The sequence below is a fragment of the Microtus ochrogaster genome, linkage group LG4 (assembly GCF_000317375.1).
Source record: "Microtus ochrogaster isolate Prairie Vole_2 linkage group LG4, MicOch1.0, whole genome shotgun sequence".
Classification (NCBI taxonomy): domain Eukaryota; kingdom Metazoa; phylum Chordata; class Mammalia; order Rodentia; family Cricetidae; genus Microtus; species Microtus ochrogaster.
The window spans coordinates 12,110,996-12,131,529 of NC_022030.1; the positions used below are offsets into that span (position 1 = coordinate 12,110,996).

General features: G+C 40.0%; 1 protein-coding gene across 1 annotated transcript in view; it reads left to right on the plus strand.

Moving 5' to 3' along the window:
* Adgrg6 (adhesion G protein-coupled receptor G6) overlaps positions 1-20,534 on the plus strand; it is a 132,596-nt gene that overhangs the window by 91,747 nt on the left and 20,315 nt on the right. The window contains exons 9-18 of the mRNA XM_026786078.1: positions 350-415; positions 4,722-4,864; positions 7,840-7,954; positions 8,938-8,993; positions 9,528-9,738; positions 11,002-11,173; positions 12,551-12,691; positions 14,928-15,047; positions 16,708-16,753; positions 18,018-18,124. Coding sequence (XP_026641879.1) covers positions 350-415; positions 4,722-4,864; positions 7,840-7,954; positions 8,938-8,993; positions 9,528-9,738; positions 11,002-11,173; positions 12,551-12,691; positions 14,928-15,047; positions 16,708-16,753; positions 18,018-18,124 — 1,177 coding nt within the window. The remainder of the gene's footprint in view (positions 1-349; positions 416-4,721; positions 4,865-7,839; positions 7,955-8,937; positions 8,994-9,527; positions 9,739-11,001; positions 11,174-12,550; positions 12,692-14,927; positions 15,048-16,707; positions 16,754-18,017; positions 18,125-20,534) is intronic.

Consider the following 20,534-nt stretch of genomic DNA (forward strand, 5'->3'; position numbering starts at 1 on the left):
TTAACAAACATAATCAGGTTCCTTTTGAGAATGTCTTAGGGTTTGTGGTCTACTAAAATGCACTGTGGATCTTCACGAGAGTATAGATGCAGTTGCCCAGCTCTGCAGACTGCAAACCGCAGAACACAGACTTGGGAAGACAGTCTTAAAATATCCATTCTGATGGCTTTTTTCACCTTTCCCAGTTTTGCTGTAGAGGACTGGACATAATGGATGAGAAACTGATCATGGATACTTGTGTCTATCTATGACTGGACACAATGAATGGGATTGATAGTTGACACATATATCTGTCTTTGACTGGATGCACTGGGTGAGCTTCATAACAAACACATGTCTGTCTTTACAGTATTCATCAAAACACAGGCGAGGACAGGATTAAAGTCAAGAGAGACACCCTGGATGATGACAAAAGGTAACACAGAAGAGACCTGGAAAGTGTAGTGTTTTTTCTCCTGCTCATTGCTTTGGCTGTCTGGGGGGAAAAAAGGTGAAATGATGGTCAGAGAAAGACCTTTGAGTTGCCTAGGACGTTCACATTATTTCTTCAGCATGAATGCAAATCATCTTTTTCTCACATCTGAAACAGAAAAAGAATAAGTGGGGTTGAAATGTAAATCTAAGGAAAGTCCTAGAGAAGCAGAGCACTTGAGAGGGGTGGGTGAGCAGGGCTAGATTTTTATGTCTTCAAAATCCATCATCCCTTATTCAAAATTCCAAAAAGACCTTCAAAGGGAAGAGTTTAGAGCAAGCGGTAAATCTCAGTGGAGTATTGATAGCACGTGCCTAGGATTGCTAGGTCCTGGGTTCTAGCCACACAACTGCCTTCCACCCAGCCCCATTGTGAGAAAGGTCATAATTATATGTTATAGCATATAAAAATAGAAAGAATATGAACCAGATATTTTAGTATATACAATCATACCTATTTTTAAAAGTCTCCATTTTAAATTAGTATCAGGATCATGACTTAACACATAGGTGATTAATGGCTATGCCCAGCGTGCACAACCAGTTGGCATATAAGGATCAGATTTTCAAAATGCTGCAGAATGAAAACCCATTAAGTCCTGGAGTGAAAAACAAATACTTGTCTTGGGATTGTATGTTGTATCTCTATAGAATTGTAACAAATCATTGGCAAGGCTGATAGTCTTAGAAACCTTGCTAGGCTTTAATTTACTGACTTGGTATTATGAAAATGTAGCCTCTGGGCAATGAAATGGTCCATTGAGCAAAGGAGCTTGCTGCCAAGCCTGTTGACCTGAGTTTGATGCCCAGTACCCACATGGTGGAAGGGAAAACTGAATGGAACAGCTTGTCTTCTGACTTCCACAGGTGCTCTATGGAACACACAACACAACACATGCACACCACATACACACATACACACACACACAACACACACACACACACACACACGCACACTCCAAAATATAATTAAAGATTTTTTTTATAAAACGGAAAGCACAGCCATGATGCATTGCTACTATGAGAAGATACACATAAAATTATATTTGAGAGTTGACCAGAGATCTTTATTAATTTCCCTTTCTATTTAATACTGGAAATATAGAAAACAAATGTTTGGAACTATCAACTTGTCATTTCTACATAAATTCAATAAAGGGGATCACACTGTCTGATCAGGGGAGGTTTTGATTCTGGCATCATTCATTTTCCTTTAAGATCTGAAAAGAGAGTAACTTATTTTAGGATAGCAAGTGACAAGGCTTTTCTCCTCTTCCTAGGAAAATGTCCCTTTCCCACATCTACTACTACATTATGCTGAGACTGCAATAATAGATCCAGCAGTGGCTAGGATCCTCTGCGGGTACTTTACATAGCATTTGGGACAAGAGTAGCTTTGAAGTGAGAACAGCTGTGCCCGTGGGAATTGAGCATCCATCCCATCAGCTTCCTCAGGAGGTTACGCTATTACTGATGGCACTAAAATCAGCCACAGTTGGCGTATGCCAGCCACTCAGAACTCTTGTTTGAAAGACATTTAAATAAATAAAATCTCCGTTTCCTGGTCTGTCAAACCAGTGAATAATGTCACCAAAAAATACAGGGAGAATGAACCAATCTAGCTCGTGGGAAAATCCACTTTCTTCATTTTCCTTTGTTATAGATTCCCAGCATTGTCCCTTTTTTTTTTTATAGCTTCACTCTCTTTTGAAAACCCTATCCTGTCTACTCTTATGTTTACTGACAAGGTTTTGTAGCCTCTCTTGTAGTTTTTCCTCACACCACAATCTATTAGTTTCTCATTCATTCTTCCCCCCCCCCCCTGAACTCCCCGTTTCAATTCAGACTTGCAGCTTAAGCAGCTGATAATGCTGCTATGTTTCACTGCCTAGACAGGCAGGGAACCTGAAACCACAGAGGGACTGACTTCAACAAATGATGAACGGCCGACGGCCACAAGAGATAGACCTTGGCCACTGTGGAACCATAGAGTAGTTTCTGTTTTCAGATGGGAAAGAAAAATAACAATGATAAGGCTTGTGAAAATGCAGACTCTTTCTTGAATGGTTAAGTCTGTGTATCAAATATACCCACAATACATTGTGCTGACGCTGTCCTGGACACGGCTAGGGATGCTCAGGAACCATGGTGGCAGTGCTTTTCTCCCAATGGTCACCGAATCAGAGGACATCTCATCATATGCCATTTAGAAAATGGTCCAAGGGTTCACCATCCACCACATGTTGGCATCTATACTTGCCTCATCTGAAAATATGGCTGATGTATGAGTGTAAAGCAGCAGATCACTTTAGAGGTAAAATGTTTCCAGAGTCAAAGAGTACACTTTGTCCTTGAGTTGACTGACCAGCTAAATAAGCAAAATCCAGCTACGTCACCTAACCTTAAGTAAAAAATATTTAACCTATTCCTTGTTTTTTATTACCAGAAATGTGCTATGTCTGTATTTACTTCTATTCTTACTGACTAAATTTTATCAATAGAGTGTGCTGTCCTCTAGACTTTGAGGGCACATGCCTCCTCTTTTGCACGTGACGATCAACCCATCTGGATAATAGCGTGATGTCTGCTGTACTCTTCAGTTCTCCTCAAAATAAAGAGGAAATACACATGCAGCACTCTCACATAAAGAAGGGAAAAAAATCTCCTTTACCTGACAAAATGACAGTATGTACCTGTGCCTCAGTGCAGGATTGCCTTTAGATTTTACTATTGACAAGAGCTGCGAGCGTGGCTTAGCTGTATGTTTTGACAGTGGTCTTAAAATATACATCTATGCTTCCCATAAAGAAATTTTCAGGGTTACACTTTCTAAAACCATTTTTAGCCAAACTGGGTACACTTTGAGTATTTATTTTACATATTTTCACCATATTAAGTACTTGGAAAAATTCCATCTGCGAGACATGCACCACATTTGTAAACAATGACACACACCAGTTTCAAGAGTCCAATATGCAATTCAACCATTTTCTTTGACATTTTAAGTTTTGCCTATAAGTAAACAAAATAGAATTAACTATACTATGTCACCTGTTGGTAGATGTTAAACGTATTATTATATGGCATATGAACTGTTGATACTACTTAAATATTTTTGAAAAAGTGGGGTGTTATGAAAAAATTCTAAAGAATTATGTTGTAAAAAATCTATTCCAGATGAGACAGACTGAACATTATAATCTGTACAACAGAGAAAGAAAGGCCAAGATTTCTTAGTTTGTCTTTTCAGTCTTTTTTTTTAAATTTATTTATTTATTAAGGATTTCTGCCTCCTCCCCGCCACCGCCTCCCATTTCCCTCCCCCTCCCCCATCAAGTCCCTCTCCCTCATCAGCTTGAAGAGCAATCAGGGTTCCCTGACCTGTGGGAAGTCCAAGGACCGCCCACCTCCATCCAGGTTTAGTAAGTTGAGCATCCAAACTGCCTAGGCTCCCCCAAAGCCAGTATGTGCAGTAGGATCAAAAACCCATTGCCATTGTTCTTGAGTTCTCAGTAGTCCTCATTGTCTGCTATGTTCAGCAAGTCCGGTTTTATCCCATGCTTTTTCAGACCCAGGCCAGCTGGCCTTGGTGAATTCCCGATAGAACATCCCCATTGTCTCAGTGTATGGGTGTACCCCTCGTGGTCCTGAGTTCCTTGCTCCTGCTCCCTCTCCTTCTGCTCCTGATTTGGACCTTGAGATTTCTGTCTGGTGCTCCAATTTGGGTCTCTGTCTCTGTCTCCTTTCATCACCTGATGAAGGTTAATATTCAGGAGGATGCCTATATGTTTGTCTTTGGATTCACCTTCTTATTAAGCTTCTCTAGGATCACTAATCATAAGCTCACTGTCCTTTATTTATGGCTAAAAACCAAATATGAGTGAGTACATCCCATGTTCCTCTTTTTGGGTCTGGCTTACCTCACTCAGGATAGTGTTTTCTATTTCCATCCATTTGTACGCAAACTTCAAGAAGTCCTTGTTTTTTACTGCTGAGTAATACTCTAATATGTATATATTCCATACTTTCTTCATCCATTCTTCCATTGAAGGGCATCTAGGTTGTTTCCAGGTTCTGGCTATTACAAACAATGCTGCTATGAACATAGTTGCGCATATGCTTTTGTTGTATGATAGGGTGTCTTTTCAGTCTTAATTGCTCCTGGCATCCAGGTTCTGTTTCTCCCAGGCAAAAACAAACAGTCAAAAAGCAACCCTGGGAACAATAGTTCTCTCTGACATCTTTTCTAGGGTGGTGCTGTGGGCTCTTCTAGTCTACAATGCTACCAATAATCCCAACCTGGATGAAGCAAAGATCGAAGAGAAGATTAAATCCAACAATGCATCACTAGATGAAGGACTGAGGCTCCATGAAGTCAATGTGAATAAGCTGGGTATGTGAGTTCAGTATGTGTGATTTACACATTCAGAGTTAAGCATACAACAGCCCAAACAGTCTTGTTTGTTACTTGTCTGTGATGGAATTTTAGTGATGGAATTAGTTATATCAGAGATTGTTAAAAAAAATATGTAACATTGCATAAAAATCAGTTCAACACCTCTAAATCGAAGGGAGTGAAGGAGGCAGGCAGTTTGTATTTATCCTTTCTCATCCCCAAAGGAGCAAAGCACTGGAATAACCTTGACCATCATTGGCTTCCACTTACAAGATTAAAAAAATGCATATATGCATTTACAAGAACTCTCATGAAATAAATTATGAGAGAAGTTCTTTATTATAAAGCATCTCTTTTTATTGTATTCTGTGCCCATTAATGATGTAATTGCCTTCACAGCATTAAGCCAGGGATCTTGAAGTTAGAATCAGTTCTCAGCAACACACCTTCCATGTCCTAAGCTTTCAGGAGATGTATGGCACAACTTGCACTTTCCCAAGCTCCCATGCACACCCTCTACTATACCTGCCCACTCAACTTCACCTTTGATGACATCATCATGCACAATACACATCACCATTGTTGAGCCTCTGCTTCATGTTGCTCAGAGACCTTGTGATTCACATACCTTGGAAGACTATCGTCTTTCATTGGACTTATTTCCATTCCTATGTGAGTCTTCTTCAAGTATTTTGATCTTTAGCATGAGATGGCATCTTATTTAATGCTTAGCCCCCAGCACTCAAATGCTTGTTGAATGAATGCATGAATCTTTTTTTTTAAATTTCCGCCTCCTCCCCACCTCCCTTTTCCCTTCCCCTCCCCCCACTCCTCTCCCCCTCCCTCTCCAGTCCAAAGAGCAGTCAGGGTTCCCTGCCCATGGGAAATCCAAGGTCCTCCCCCCTCAATCCAGGTCTAGGAAGGTGAGCATCCAAACAGGCTAGGCTCCCACAAAGCCAGTACATGCAGTAGGATCAAAACCCAGTGCCGTTGTCCTTGGCTTCTCAGCAGCCCTCATTGTCCGCCATGTTCAGAGAGTCCGGTTTTATCCCATGCTTTTTCATTCCCAGTCCAGCTTGCCTTGGTGAGCTCGCGTTAGATCAGCCCTACCCTCTCGGTGGGTGGGTGCACCCCTCGCCGTCCTGACTTCCTTGCTCATGTTCTGCTTCCTTCTGCTCCTCATTTGAACATTGGGAGCTCAGTCCAGTGCTCCAATGTGGGTCTCTGAATCTTAATGGAGGTATTTGAAGCACGGTTAATAAAAACTCAGAGAGAGAAACTGGGGTTTAACCTGAAGATCTGAAAATCAAATCATTGGGTCACTGACTCTTACCTTGACCTCATGACCAGGGGCCTGTTTTGCTCTCAGATCTTCAGGCAAGCTTTATTAAAATACAACTGAAATGCCACTACAGGTATTTTTTTTTTTACAAGCAAATGTCTAAAACTACATACAAATAAAAGTATTGGCTCTGGTACTTTTTGTATAAAGTTAGAGTCTGACTAGAGACTTCAGTAGGCATTGGGTCAAAAGATTTTGCTGCTTTCCTTCCAATACATTAAGGAAGCTGAAGTGGGAATGTAGGTGCTCTTCACCCGCCCCCCCCCCAAAGCATGCAAAGAAACAAGACCACAAGTGTGATGAGCCCCCACGTCTGTGAGCGCCTGCTTGTCTCTGTCTACTGTATCAACATGCAGAGCTAGAGAGACCCTCAGAGGGGTGGATAGCATTGAGAAGCCACAGTAGGGCCGATTCCTACTAAACAATATCTGGGGCTTTGCAAAAGTATTCGCTTTCTCACAAGCAGGGCTTCTACAGAGGGGAGCAAGAGCTCTCCTTTCATACAAAGGCAGTCTCTACAAAGAAGCAGCGACAAATGGCAGTCAAGATCTCTCTCACCACACGACCCTGAGGGACCAATCCAATCTGCTATGACAGGCTGGACAATCTTAGGACAGCCATCTGTGCATACATGGATATTTAATTTATACCAGTTATTTGCTGCTTTTTATGTTGTGTCTCTAGAAGCGACTGTGAAGAAAGGGTTGTGGCACTTGAAAACAAAAGCTTAGAACCTCCCCGATTCAAAGGGTAGACTGGAAAAGTCATTTGAATTTTCACTTGGGACCTACAGGTCCTCAGAAGGACTATATTTTTCAGTGCTTCCGCTACTCTTTCACACTCAGAAAGTTTTAGTGTAGGTGTTGCTGTGGCTTTGACATTTTCAAATGATAAAGTCTGAATCATTTTTGCCATTGCAATCAATTAGCTGGAGGGTTTTCACTCGAAAAGTGGAGCGGTTTGAGAGCGAGAGCAGAAGGCAAGACAGCTAAGGCTGGCTGGGGGAACTTCCTTGCTTCCCTTTTCTAGTAAGCTTTAGAGACTGTACACTATGAGAACAGCTAGGCTGGGCGGTGATGGCGCATGCCTTTAATCCCAACACTCGGGAGGCAGAAGCAGGTAGATCTCTGTGAGTTTGAAGCCAGTCTGGTCTACAAGAGCTCGTTCTAGGACAGGCTCCAAAGCTACAGAGAAACTTTGTGTTGGGGAAAAAAAAACAGCTAGAAAATACTCCATAAAATGTACTTACAACTCAGCAATGAAGCTATTCATTTATGGGCCCCCTCCCCTGTTTTAAACATATTTTGAAAATTTCAGGTCTTTTCTCAGTTCCCATGATGTTTACTCTCTGAATAAAACTCATACCTTAATGGTTTACGTGAATGATCATATATATTTCATTATTACATTTCATCCTTTTATTATAAGATGGCTTTGTAAGATGTAATAATTTTTATCTGAAATATGTTTACTTTTCATAATTTTTAAAAATTCTAAATATAAAACACTGGTATTTTAGTAGTATATGTAATAGTTACTGAATTCCCAGGGCTGTCATTGGTTTTCATCCTATATCTTTAACTTCAGAAAATTAAGGATTTGTCTATTTTTGACTTTTACTTTCTCCTAGGTACGTGTAGTGCCGAGGAGGATCCAGAGGGCTTTAGCTGGCCAGCCATCTCTTCACGCTCTTCCTTTCAACAACCATGCCCGAACAAGCCGGGCTCTTACATAACACGGACATGGTAATCTTTTTCATTGACTTGCAAGCTACATGTCCAAGCTTTCTCTGTCTGTCAAAGCAGAACTCATTCACGAGCTGATTTAAGAAGTTGGGCAGCAGTCACACACTCATAGGTGGATAGAGATGAGGAAAGAACAATCCATGTGGCTGCTTTCATCTGAGCTGTGAGCTAATTGAGCTCTCTCCTAGAATGAGGATGTTGGAAACCAAACTGTGGCCCCAGAGCAGAGGAGACTGTGGCCACTGTGGTCTCAGAACAGGCACCTGACCCCCAGAACTTCTTACTCATGTGGGGAAGAGAATTGGCAAAGGGAAAATAAGACCAGAACCAGGTTGGGCAGCCTGCTGACATAGACTGCCAAGACACAGGATTTCCCTACACATCTAGTAAGCCTTCGATAGACAGTTGGAGGGGTCCGCCAAGGCTCCCTGCATGTCTAGTTCTCCACCCTCTGCCTTGGGCCCAGCTAGTTCTTCTGGAAGGAATTCAGGAACAGAAAGTGCCTAAGTGTGAGTCCTCCGCATCGAGGGCTGTCGTTGACACTTGGTGGGGAGGCAAGACAAGTGCTGGGAGATTTATGGACTCAAGTTTGAAATGTGGCCCTACCTCTTCCTGGCTCAAGTTCTTGGGAAAATTCCTTGGCTTCTCTAAAATGCATTTCCCTTTTCAAAAACGTGGATTGAAATCTGCTTTCCAGAGTTATGTGAAATGGAAATGTGAGTTTTCCAGTAAAGTCCTTAAAGCAGCACTTGACAGTGTGCGCGAGGTCAGGACGCAGGATGTAGGCAGGGCTTCCCTTCAAGAGTGCAAGTCCTGACTGATTTTTCAATGAGGATTTTTATCCTCCTTTTTAGTATTCTTTTAAAAGGGAATCTAGCTGGATAGCAAGGCAAATCCCGAAATTTATGAATTGCTTTTGTTGATTGTAATTTCATTGGTGCCATGTACTTATATGTTATTTTGTTGTCTGGGAATTATCACAGCCTTTCTAATGCCACATCAACCTTCTGGAGCCCTGTTGACACCTCCAATTGCTCAAGTGAGTGCCATTTGTCTTCTGTTTCCCAAAACAAAGTGTAATGACCTCATGACCATCATCATCATCGAGGTTTTCATTCTCTGCAGGCATGATGTTCTGCTATGTGATATTACTATAATATTAAAACTCAGGCAAATGAATCTTTCACATATTTTAGGTAGAAAGTATACTTTTCTGCATTCTAAATTTCAGTCATAGTCATAAACTAGGGAAACAAAAATGATAAGAAAATTATGCAGAGGATTAAAAGTAGTGCGCAAGTTGCTACTTCTTTCAATGTTTTTCATAGTTCTGCATTATTATAGCAATGCTTTTCATCAGGGATCACCAAACCCTCTGAATCCTATTCAAGAAATCTGTATCATATTTAAGAAATCTGTCACAATGTGTAAAGAAACGTTGCCTTATAAAGATGGGGGTGGGGTATGCATGGGAATCCCACTTCTTGTATATATAGACAATTCACAGTGCCTCTTCCGAGAAATGTCTAAAACACCCAGACAAACTTTGTGTTATTTCTTTCCCTCCTTTTAGGACAACCAAATCAAAAGGCCAAGGCTATTTTAGATTTAACTGGTGATGGGCAGAACCTATCCTCAGCCAATATTAGCAACATTGTAGAGGAGGTCAAAAGGATAGTGAGCGAAGAAGAAAATATTGATATAACGCTCGGCTCCACTCTAATGAATATATTTTCTAATATCCTAAGCAGTTCGGATAGTGATTTGCTTGAGTCATCTTCTGAGTAAGTATAACCAAGAGTTAAGCTCCATCCATGTGTCATGAGATCATTGCTCCCTCTCTGAACGCTTTGTGCCCAGACTCCATGATTCACAACTCGAGAAGGTGCATGGGTATTTCCCAAGGTCATTTACAAAGTAAACTTTAAAGTTCCTTAATTATTTCAGAAGCATAGTTTACAAAGCTATTAGGGTTTTCATCCGGCCGCATATAAAATAACTCGGCCACTTGTGAATTGACACAATGTTCTGCACATTGTCACAGCTATGTGAGCTTCTCAAATGAACACGTCCAGCTGGGTGTGAATGTGCATGCTTTTAATCCCAGCACTCGGAGACAGAGGCAGGCAGAACTCTGAGACTGAGCCAGTTAGGTCTACAAAGCAAGTACCAGGATAGCCAGGGCACTGTGTACAGAGAAACTCTGTCTTGAAAAACAAAACAAAATAAAAATGCCTAGGGTAGGTAGGAGAACATTACTTTATATTGTATTTTCCACTTGATAGTAGGGTCTTTAATTTCTTCTATTTCCTTTTTTGATTTTTAAAAATTAAATCATGCTTTTTCATTTTTTATTATATTTATTGAGCTATATATTTTTCTCCACTTCCCTCATTCCTTTCTTTAAATAATATTTCTTTGATAAAATGTGTTTGTTAAACACATTCTCTAGATTATTGTATCTCTAGAAAATTAACTGCAAACAACTTTTGAAGCGTAAATATAATTAATCTTAGCAATTAAAACCAGGAGTCAGGGATCAGGGTACAAACCTGAAGTATTACAGAAGCAAGGAAGCAAGCCACCAATTGCTTCCTACCTCTGCAGCTTCTCAGTCCAGAAGAGCTGAGATCTTGTCTCTGCCCCACCTTATCATATCCTGTCTCCTCTCTGTACAGACCTCCCGACCTCTCTGGTTAACTAGTGGCTAGGTCCGCCCTTTGACTCCAAGCAAACTTTATTTGTTAGAACACAAACCAAATACCACACAGCAAGTTTTACAGTGTCTTCTGGCTTCTCAAACAATGTCAGTGGCAAACAAAATTTCTGACGACTTAGTTACTGATTTTGCTTAAGATGTGTTTCTGAGGATGCATCAGTTACTTTGATTCTGTGTTCCAGCTGAGAGTCCTGGGCTTTGAGGGTGGTGTTATGTCTTATATGCTAAGATCAGAGGACTTAAAGATAATTTGCATTAGTATTTTGTCATGGGGCAAGTACCTGAAGCACAGTGTAATTTAACAATGATGCCATTTTCATTTCTTTAGAGCTTTAAAAACAATTGATGAGCTAGCCTTCAAAATAGACCTGAATAGCACACCACACGTGAATATTGCAACACAGAATTTGGCTCTTGGAGTATCATCCCTGATGCCAGGGACGGATGCACCTTCAAATTTTAGCATTGGTCTTCCAAGCAATAATGAATCCTATTTCCAGGTAACAAACCCATGTTTGTTTTCATTTTGCCTAATTAAAGACACAGAGAACAGTCTTACTGGTTCTTTAATATTAGATTCCTCAAGGAAGTCTTAATCCAAGTGATGTTAGACAGATTTGAACACTGTCTAATATGACATCAGCAGGCACAGAAAAAGCAGAAGTACAGAGGTCCATATGATGAATGGTGCCTTCTAAAAAAGAAGAGGTAGAGCGAAATGTTAGCACTTGGGTAGAGATCACCATATTGGAAGATAAGTCTTACTAAAGAACTTTGGGTTAGAAGAGATGAGGGAGAAGCTGTCTCCTTGCCACTGCTTGTAAAAATGAACCTTAGTGCCGCAGGGAAGATGTGCTAAGAGCAATTCTGGGCCTTGCCTTCAGAGCCTCTAAGATGATGTTCTGTGTAGGGTCCTGACATGTCCAGCTTAATCAAGGGCTCAGTTGTTACTGACACTGCTGATCTATGGATCATGTGGTGCAGATCCACAAATACAGAGACTTGGCAGTGGCAGGTGACAGACAAGGCTGAACAAGTCATCTGGAACTCTACTAACCGTCTGGGCTATGTTAAAGTCACAGTTCATCCAGCAATTTGCAAGTTTCTACTGTTTCAGGCATTGTTTGCAAGCAGAGCAAACACAATAAATACAGCACCATCCCTGACCTAGGTGGGGGCATTAAGGATTTTTTTATATTTAAAGAGTACAAGCTCCATTAGTCCCTCGCTCATACTAAGTCCAGGAAGTATTTATGGCCTGAGTTATAGTTTCAAGAAAAATAGTATTTTACAGTATTCATGGTACTGGCTCTTTTTCAGTCTGTAGCCCATAAAGCAATGAGCAGGGTAGTCAATCAAGGCTGAGAGATGCTGTATAATTCCTCCATTCAAAGTGTGTCACTCTGCTTGTCTCATTTCAAATGAAGGCTACAATGTCAAAGCAAAACCAAAACAACTAAAAAAACAAAAAACAAAACAAAAGAAACAAAAAAATAAAACAACTATCACCCCTTTGCAGAGGTAACTAACCATTGCTGTTAAAAAAGTTAGTCTATGCCCATAATCATTGCTTTATGGTGTGTGAGATGAACGGAGAAAAGATCAAAATTGCACACCTTCATATCCCACCCTCATAGATGAAGATATTCATTTGTCTCTAGAATTGCCAATGTGCTTTATGATCAAGGTATTCTTGTGTAAACCCCTAATGTGATCTCTGCCTAGTGGCAAGGGATTTATCCAGGAATTCCAGATGTTGGCAGAGGTCAAGGGCTGCCCTCGTTCTGGCTGAGGTGGCCCTTTCAGATGTCTCATCTAACACAGTCTGACCATTGCCCTCGTGATGACTTTTCCACCGGTCCCTTTGTGTGTGGCAGATGGACTTTGAGAACAGACAAATAGATTCGTTGGCATCTGTGATTTTACCTCCGAACTTGCTGGAGAATTTAAGTCAAGAAGATTCCATATTAGTCAGAAGAGCACAGTTTACTTTCTTCAACAAAACTGGACTTTTCCAGGTGAGAACCTATTAATTTTTTTTTCCAGTTTCTAATGAAGTTATCTGTGCTCAAAGGCTAAAATGTTCAGATTATTTTGAAATATGCCAGCAGGTACAGAAAAATGAATCCGCTATGTTTTCAAAGATTAAAAAAAATAATGTAAATGTTCAAATATTTTATTTCAATTAATGTCCCTTTTAACAGTGTTTACTTACTAGGGTTTTAAAAACAATTTGTCAGGCTAAGATTTGTGTTATTTAATGTAGAATTGAGTTAGTTATGACACACTAGTTATTATTTGTTAATCCTTTTGTTCTCCAGCTCCCCTCCCCCGCCCAGGTCTCTAGAGTTAAAGCATTCCTGCACCAAAGGAAAGGATTTTTTTTTTAACTCAGCAGGAAGCACCTTTTACATAATAAGCAGCATTCTTGGCTTTAATCATTTTCCCCATTAGTATTTCAAATGACCTTTGGCATTCTCATATCCGCAGAGTAGAGTGGCATTGTGCTGAGCACATATTATCATTTTTATTGGCATCAGCTCAGATGCTACATGATCTACTGCCAGAAAACACGAGTCACCCTTGGTGGCCTTCAAGACGACAGCCCCCTTGAGAGCATTTTGCTGGACCCTTTCCTCAGAAGAAGAGTTACCAGTTAAATTCAAGAAAGCAGTGTTTGTCTAACTGTGTGCCCTGTGCAGGAGAACATTTTGAGTCTCAGACTTATAGTAGTTTTTCATATATGGCCACCCTATAAATCACTCAGTTATAGAAGAAAATTACTGGAGCTGTTGCCACACTACTGTAATCCCAGCACTTTGGAGACAGACGAAAAGAGGAGAGGAAGAGAGATAAAAAGACATAGAAATATAGATAGATAGATAGATAGATAGATAGATAGATAGATAGATAGATAGATAGATAGATAGATAGATAGATAGACAGATGAACAGGGGGGTAACTATGGTGAACTGTAATTTCAAAACTTAAAAAACATAATCTTCAAATGTTTTAGGATCAGCCTTTGTAAAATATCCACGTATAATACAAATGGAATTTAGACTTTTGTACAAGCTTTGAGTTAGGGACCAGTTTGACTTCTTCATGCTTGATAAAATAGGTGTTGTCTTCAGCAATAGGGCCTTGCCCAGAGTTTTTGGAGAGCAATCAATAGGTTTGACAATAGCCTGTGATGTTTGGAGTTCCCATGGGGCCACTTGGGCTAACGACTCAGTTCATGGCACTGGAAGTTTTTACTTGGTGGCATAAAATGTATAATTGGTGTTTGGTCTTCCCTATTATTTTGTGATTCCATTCATATTTGTATGTATATTGAGTGTTTATATTAGTACAATTTTTTGATTTTTAAAAGTAAATTTACAGAAAAGTAAAAAAATAAAATTAAAGGTAAAGACTCTGTTGTATTCTCCCCATATTTTAGAAAAGATAGGAGCATTTTCAATAAGCAATGGCTATCGCCAATGCAAGTCAAATGTGTTGTTAGTAACTAACATACAAATTAGTCAAAAACTATATTTTAGAATTATATTCGAAATGTAAAAGATTTTTATAATAATTTTAGCACAACTGATGTATAAGTTGTGGTATAGAGCAACTCATAGTTTGACAAGAAACCCAGCTGCAAGAGAAGTCTAGAGAACTTGTTAGAAAGGCAGGCTAGTGCTCCATGTCATTGGCAAGCACAGATTCGGGGACTCCTCTAGCCACCTGATTTCTGTGCAAAATCTGCACCTGCTGTCAAGTCTGCAAGAACAGAAGGCAGGAGTTCTGGGTGGGACTTCAAGCCAGTAGAATTACATTAGGTATAAGCTGGTAAACATGTCAGGCATGTGTGTGAATGATGAATTGCTTCTTAATTTTTATATTGTAAATAACTTTATCTGTTTTCTAGAGTCAGGAAATGATCTAATTGTTTCACAGCTTTTTATGAGTTTGTGTGATTTATGAGTTCGTATTGTTTCAGTTGTCAATTGGCTGACATCAATCCCAATGATGGAAAATGGTGTGTGAACATTCACATATAACACTAGTTCATGCTGTCCTTGCAATGTATTTATTATAATAAGGGAAATAGCATAGACCCTTCAGGAAAGCCAGCGAATGGAAGTTATAAACAGGATGTTCTAGAGTTGAAGATCTTAAGTGTAAAAGTTGCTGACGGGTTGCTTATTTTGGAGCGCAAAAGTGTGTACTTATGACTAATGCACTAGATTTGTTCATGTCTTTCAAAAGGATGTTGGATCTCAAAGAAAAATCCTAGTGAGTTATGTGATGGCGTGCAGCATTGGAAACATTACTATCCAGAATCTGAAAGATCCAGTTCAAATCAGAATCAAACACACCAGAACTCAGGTAAGAAGATGCCACAGATAGTAGTAGTTGGAGAGGGCACACTGTCTCAGAGAACTGCACAAAATGAAGAGCAACCAACACACTTTATGAGGGGGCAACATCTATCCTCTAGAAGGGAGATGTACTGATCAGGCTAGGGACAGTACTCAGTATTCAATCAATATCATGATTGACAGCAGCAACCAGTGGGTTGGCCTTACCTGGTACCCAAGAATCGGAAGAGAATGGAAGTGACCAACAGTGCTCTAAAGACGGGGCTTGATCATCTTCAGATACAGGGATGCAGGCACAAGTTTTGATCAGGAATTGTGATTGTCTCTTTGTGATTTTAAAGTCAAAGATAACGAGCTGGGAAAGCTCACAGGGCAACAATGCACAGACTTGTTCTATGGGGGATGTACAGTGGCTTAAGATATGACAAGTGTTAGCGCTCTTCTTACCTTAGGGCCCTCTCTACCATCCAGTTATGTGCTGCAAGGAGTCGGGAGTTCATACTGTCCCCTGCAGCTCACAAACAAGCTCTCCCACTTGTGCAGAGCTTCCAGGTGATGGTCTCATAATAGCCAGGCAGGAAGTGAGCAGGCTGATAAGGGCTGAGGACTGGAGTTGAAACATTAAAGATTCGCCACAATCGTGATGAACCTTCAGAGACCTCCTTGCTCACCTTTGGCCGTAAAGGAGGACTTTTGTTTATGACTCCTGGTGAAACACAATTAGTAGAACTTACCATTTTTATGTATGGAGTTCAATTGCATTTTTGTCTACAGATATACCATCCATCTCCACTAGTTTTTTTTTAATCTTTCCCAATTGATACTCTGCCCCCAATTAAACATCAATTCCCTGTTCTTACCTTCCAGAAACCTCTAGCAACCTCTTTTCATTCCACTCTCCTCAAGTACTAATTTGATTCTAACAGAGAACTGGACAGTAATTGTCCTTCAGAAGTGACTTACATTCTTTAGCATAAAGTCTCCAGAATCCATCTGTGTTGTAGTAAATGCCTAGCATGCCTGACTTAAAGACCGGTTGATATTCCATGATGGGAACATAACAGATTTCTTTTTTCGAGACAGGGTTTCTCTGTAGCTTTGGTGCCTGTCCCAGAACTAGCTCTTGTAGACCAGGCTGGCCTCGAACTCCCAGAGATCCGCCTGCCTCTGCCTCCCGAGTGCTGGGATTAAAGGCGTGCGCCACCACCGCCAGGCCTAACAGATTTTCTTTATTCATCTATCGATGCTCATTTGGGTTGTTTCTATTTTATGACTATTTTTTGTGAATAATCTGGCTGTGGTCATACAACTGTCTCTGGAAGCCCTGATTTCAGGCACACAGGGGAGTTTTGAAGACATTATGAACATTAAGTTATAAAAAAATCTTTCCTAGTCAGGAAGACTGATAGGAGATTCAGTGTTTTGAGTGGAACAGAGAACTGCAGAAAAGTGAGTGTCAGTCTTCCTGGGGTCCCAGTTGAGTTTCATGTGACGTCTCCAGGAGAGAAGGTCCGTCCAGGCTGCTGACCTCCTCAGGTGGTGCTGGCACGTCTGGTTGGTCGGTTACTTTGTGAAGCCCTTACATTCTCATTCTTTATTGCATTTCAGTTGTAGCTTTTCAACAGTTTAAAATACAGTTGTGCATGTTTATTCTTATGTTGATACAGGAAGTGTATCGTCCCATCTGCGCCTTCTGGGATCTGAACAAAAATAGTAAGTTGTAAAATACAGCCGGGACTTAATATAGATGAATAGAATTTCTAGTGTTGCCAAGCATTACCAGTGTCCCCATGCCCATTTCACCCCAAGCTACAACTTATTAAGGGCAACTGAGCTTTAAACTATATTTTAGATAGCTTGGGAAATCAATTAACTCTTTTAAAATATCTTTTGTCACTACAAAAAAATGTATTTGACTCACAGTTTGAAAGAATCAACCACTTTCACTTCAGGGATATGTACGTTGTGGGATCTGTTTGTAGTACAGTCAGTTTCAGTTGAACATAAGGCTCAAGCTTATTCCATTACATATCCAGTGAGATGAGTTGCCATTCACAAGGCATAAAAATTATGAGGTGGGTGAAAAAGCCTACTGAGAAAAGATAAGCATAGGAAGGATTATAAAGAACATAGCTTACTTAAGGGACAATGACCTCCAAAATTATATTGAGAAATCAAGACAAAAAGGACCATGTAAGGAATCAACAAATCACCAGGAGGAGAGTGTGGAAATGAATAAGGGGTGTGCAGAAGGAAACTTCATGTGTTCACCCCTAAGGGTCCTCTTCCCTCTGGATCCCTAATGCCACATTGTTACTAAGTGCACTCGGATGCCATACCGGCTGCTTTGCCTGTGAGAAATGCAGCCCAATGGTCTCCTAAACCTCTCTTTATCACTTCTTATTACAGACAGATAGTTTAGTTGTTGTGCTGTAGTTGCACCCTTTTTAAGATCCTGATTGACTGTATACGTGCTTAAACATATTATCTCATGCCTAATCTTATATTTAAATAAATGGACAAATATTATGCCATAAAGTAAGGTAAGGTATGTTTTAGCCACTTGCCCTTGCCTGCATAATGACAACACTGTGTATATCACAGAATATTTTAAGAAACCCGATCTCAGATATCTTTCCAAAAAGTCTGATCCCAGGGAGGAAAGGGCTTTTGGTCTTTGGAGAGCTCATTAGCATATAACATTTGAAAAGGAATCTTAGGTTTTATAGATGTTGAATTCAAATTTTAGTAAAAATTCAGCATGAGCATCCTCAGAAACCCCAAGGTATTTCCATGGAACAGAATTTGAAACTCCTGCCTGAATAATCCTAAAATGAAATTCAAGGATTCCAGGAATCTAAATCATTCTACACCATGGTGGCTTCAAGAATGATGCCTGTATTAACGATCAGTTCTTTGAGGCAGAAGAAGGGCTCACCCCTTTCAGAGGACACTGAGCTGTTGTTTCTTCCCCCAGCAAGTTTTGGAGGCTGGAACACTTCAGGATGTGTTGCGAGCTCGGATTCGAATGCTGGCGAGACCATCTGCCTGTGTAATCACTTCACTCACTTCGGAGTCCTGATGGTGAGGGGACTTTCTCGGTTCATTTTGACACATTATAATTTTAGAAGGCACACTTCTTCTGTGTAAATCTACTTTCTAAAGATTATATATTTTTCGAATTGTTTCCCAATCATACCCAAGTGTACCCTAGATCTTGAGTCTTATAGAAGCATCTGATTAACAGAAGTCATGGATTTACACAAGTGACAGCATCATACAAAAGATCTCTATCTTATTTTCCTTGTCGCATTAGCAGTTCTGAGAAGTAATTGCAGAACCTAAAAGAATTCTCATGAACCCCTTTAGTTAAGGGAGAAAGTGTTGGTAAGATAGAGACAAAAGGAAAGAACGATGGAAAAAGAAAGTGTTGGGTGTTGCTACCATAAAAAAAATTTTTTAATAGTCAGATCAAGAATATTCTTCATTATGTGCTATTTAATACATTTGCTTGCCAGTTGATGTTGTGTCTTGTGCTGACTGATTTCACCCCTGAAGATGATCATCTGTTCAGACAGCTAGTAGTTTGAGTCAGTAACTTCAGTCCTGCAAGAAAAATGATCACTTGAGGTCTCTCTCACTTTGGGGATTTTATATAACTTTTTCTAGTCTTCCTTGCTCTTGTCCTTTAAAAAAAAATCTACAGGCCAGTATACTCACAGTTTGAACAAAAATTTAGAGCAAATTTGTTTTATCCCATTCAATTTTCAAGACTCATCTTACTGCCACGGGTGTGTTGGAACTCACCCACGAGTCAGTACCCTTCATCTCTTATGCTTGTGTTGTGTAAGAACCTATCCATTATACAGAACATCTAGACTGTACCACAGTCATTGTTTTGATGAAGTTTCTATGAAGGCATCTACCACACCCGCTCTTTCATAGAACACTGGGGAAATGGGAATTGAAGTGATACAGGTTTTCCAGTTGGAATCTCAGACACTAGGTTGTATTTATCTCCTCCCTTAAGTCTTATGGCCTTCTTCCTGTGGGGTCTGGGAGGAAACAGTGAGCAACCATGGGCTGCAGTACTTGGCTGATGAACTACTTGGCCTATGCAAATGACCATTGTCATACAAATTTACAACCCACAAGTTGTGAATTTCCTAACAAGGTAGGATACAAATACTCTGGGCATGAAGAACAAGTCATTGGCAAATGTGATGAATCACAGAATGTAACTTTTTATTGTTCTCAAAATACGTTGTTTCTTCAGGGGATTAAACAACTGAACCATAGTGTGTTCAGAAATTCATATATCCTCTCATCTTCTCTTTAAAAGTGACTAGAGGTGTTCTTCAGAAAACGCTTGTCTTGCATAATAATTAGTCATTCAGATAAATTAGCTTAATTCGCTTAAATATTTCAACAGCGTGCATGTACAATTTGAAAATGATTGTGAGTTTTGTTTCTAATAGATAAATAAATGCTAGTAAGAACATTGACTTCTCAAAAGTGATTTATATGCAGCCAGATTTTTACCTGCAAGTTACTCTGATGGCCAGTTTCACTCTGTGTTGCTTAATTTTTTGTTATGGATTTATAAATGCACATTGTGTTTTCTGTTGCTGTCTGAGTAAAAGTTTAAGTTTAACTGTGTGGCGATTTGCATTTTAGTGAATGCCTCCAGTATCCTTTTTGGCCTCTTTTGTAAGATTATAAACTGTTGGAAGAAACACTTTCATCCTTTCTGGCAATGTGTCTGCATCCCTTTGGCTCTTCCAAACCACCAACACTTGAGTCATAGCTTTTTCTTCTAGATTTACAAACTCTTTGTTCTCTTGTAGAAGACAGTCTAAATCTTCCCATGACACGTAAACTTACAATTATATCTTTTAATCTATAAATGTGAAAAATGTTTAATGTCCTTTCCTACATTTCTCCATAATAAAAGTGACTTTCCTATTATTTTGCATTATTCTATCTTCACGTTGACTGACTTAGAAGGATAAAATTGTCATGTGGTCACTCTCAGAAAGCACCACAGGATATAAGAATTGAGTGAGAATTGCTATCAGTGTATAAAATTACTTCATTTTTTTCTTAAATTCTTTATTTAGTCACCATCCATTTGTCTTACCTAGGTGGAAACAGTACTTTGAAGAGTTCATCACCCTTAGTGATCCTTCAGAGCCCCTAATTTCTCTACTCTAGCTGATACTGCAGTGAGTGTGCCAGATAGGACCTCTCCGGAGTCTAGTGGCACTGACTCAAACTCTGTCCTGTATGGCATGGGCACATGTCTTTCTTGTATTTTGAGGGACTCCTGGCCTTCTGAGGAATTGGAAGGCTTTTCCTGGCTCTGAGCCCTCAACTCTTCTGGTTTCTGCCACTGTATTTGCCAATGTCTCAAGCTACTGTACATGCTTACTGCCTTAGTTGTATCTAGAAGTGACTCCTGTTTGTTCATTTTGCATATTTTCAGATGCACACA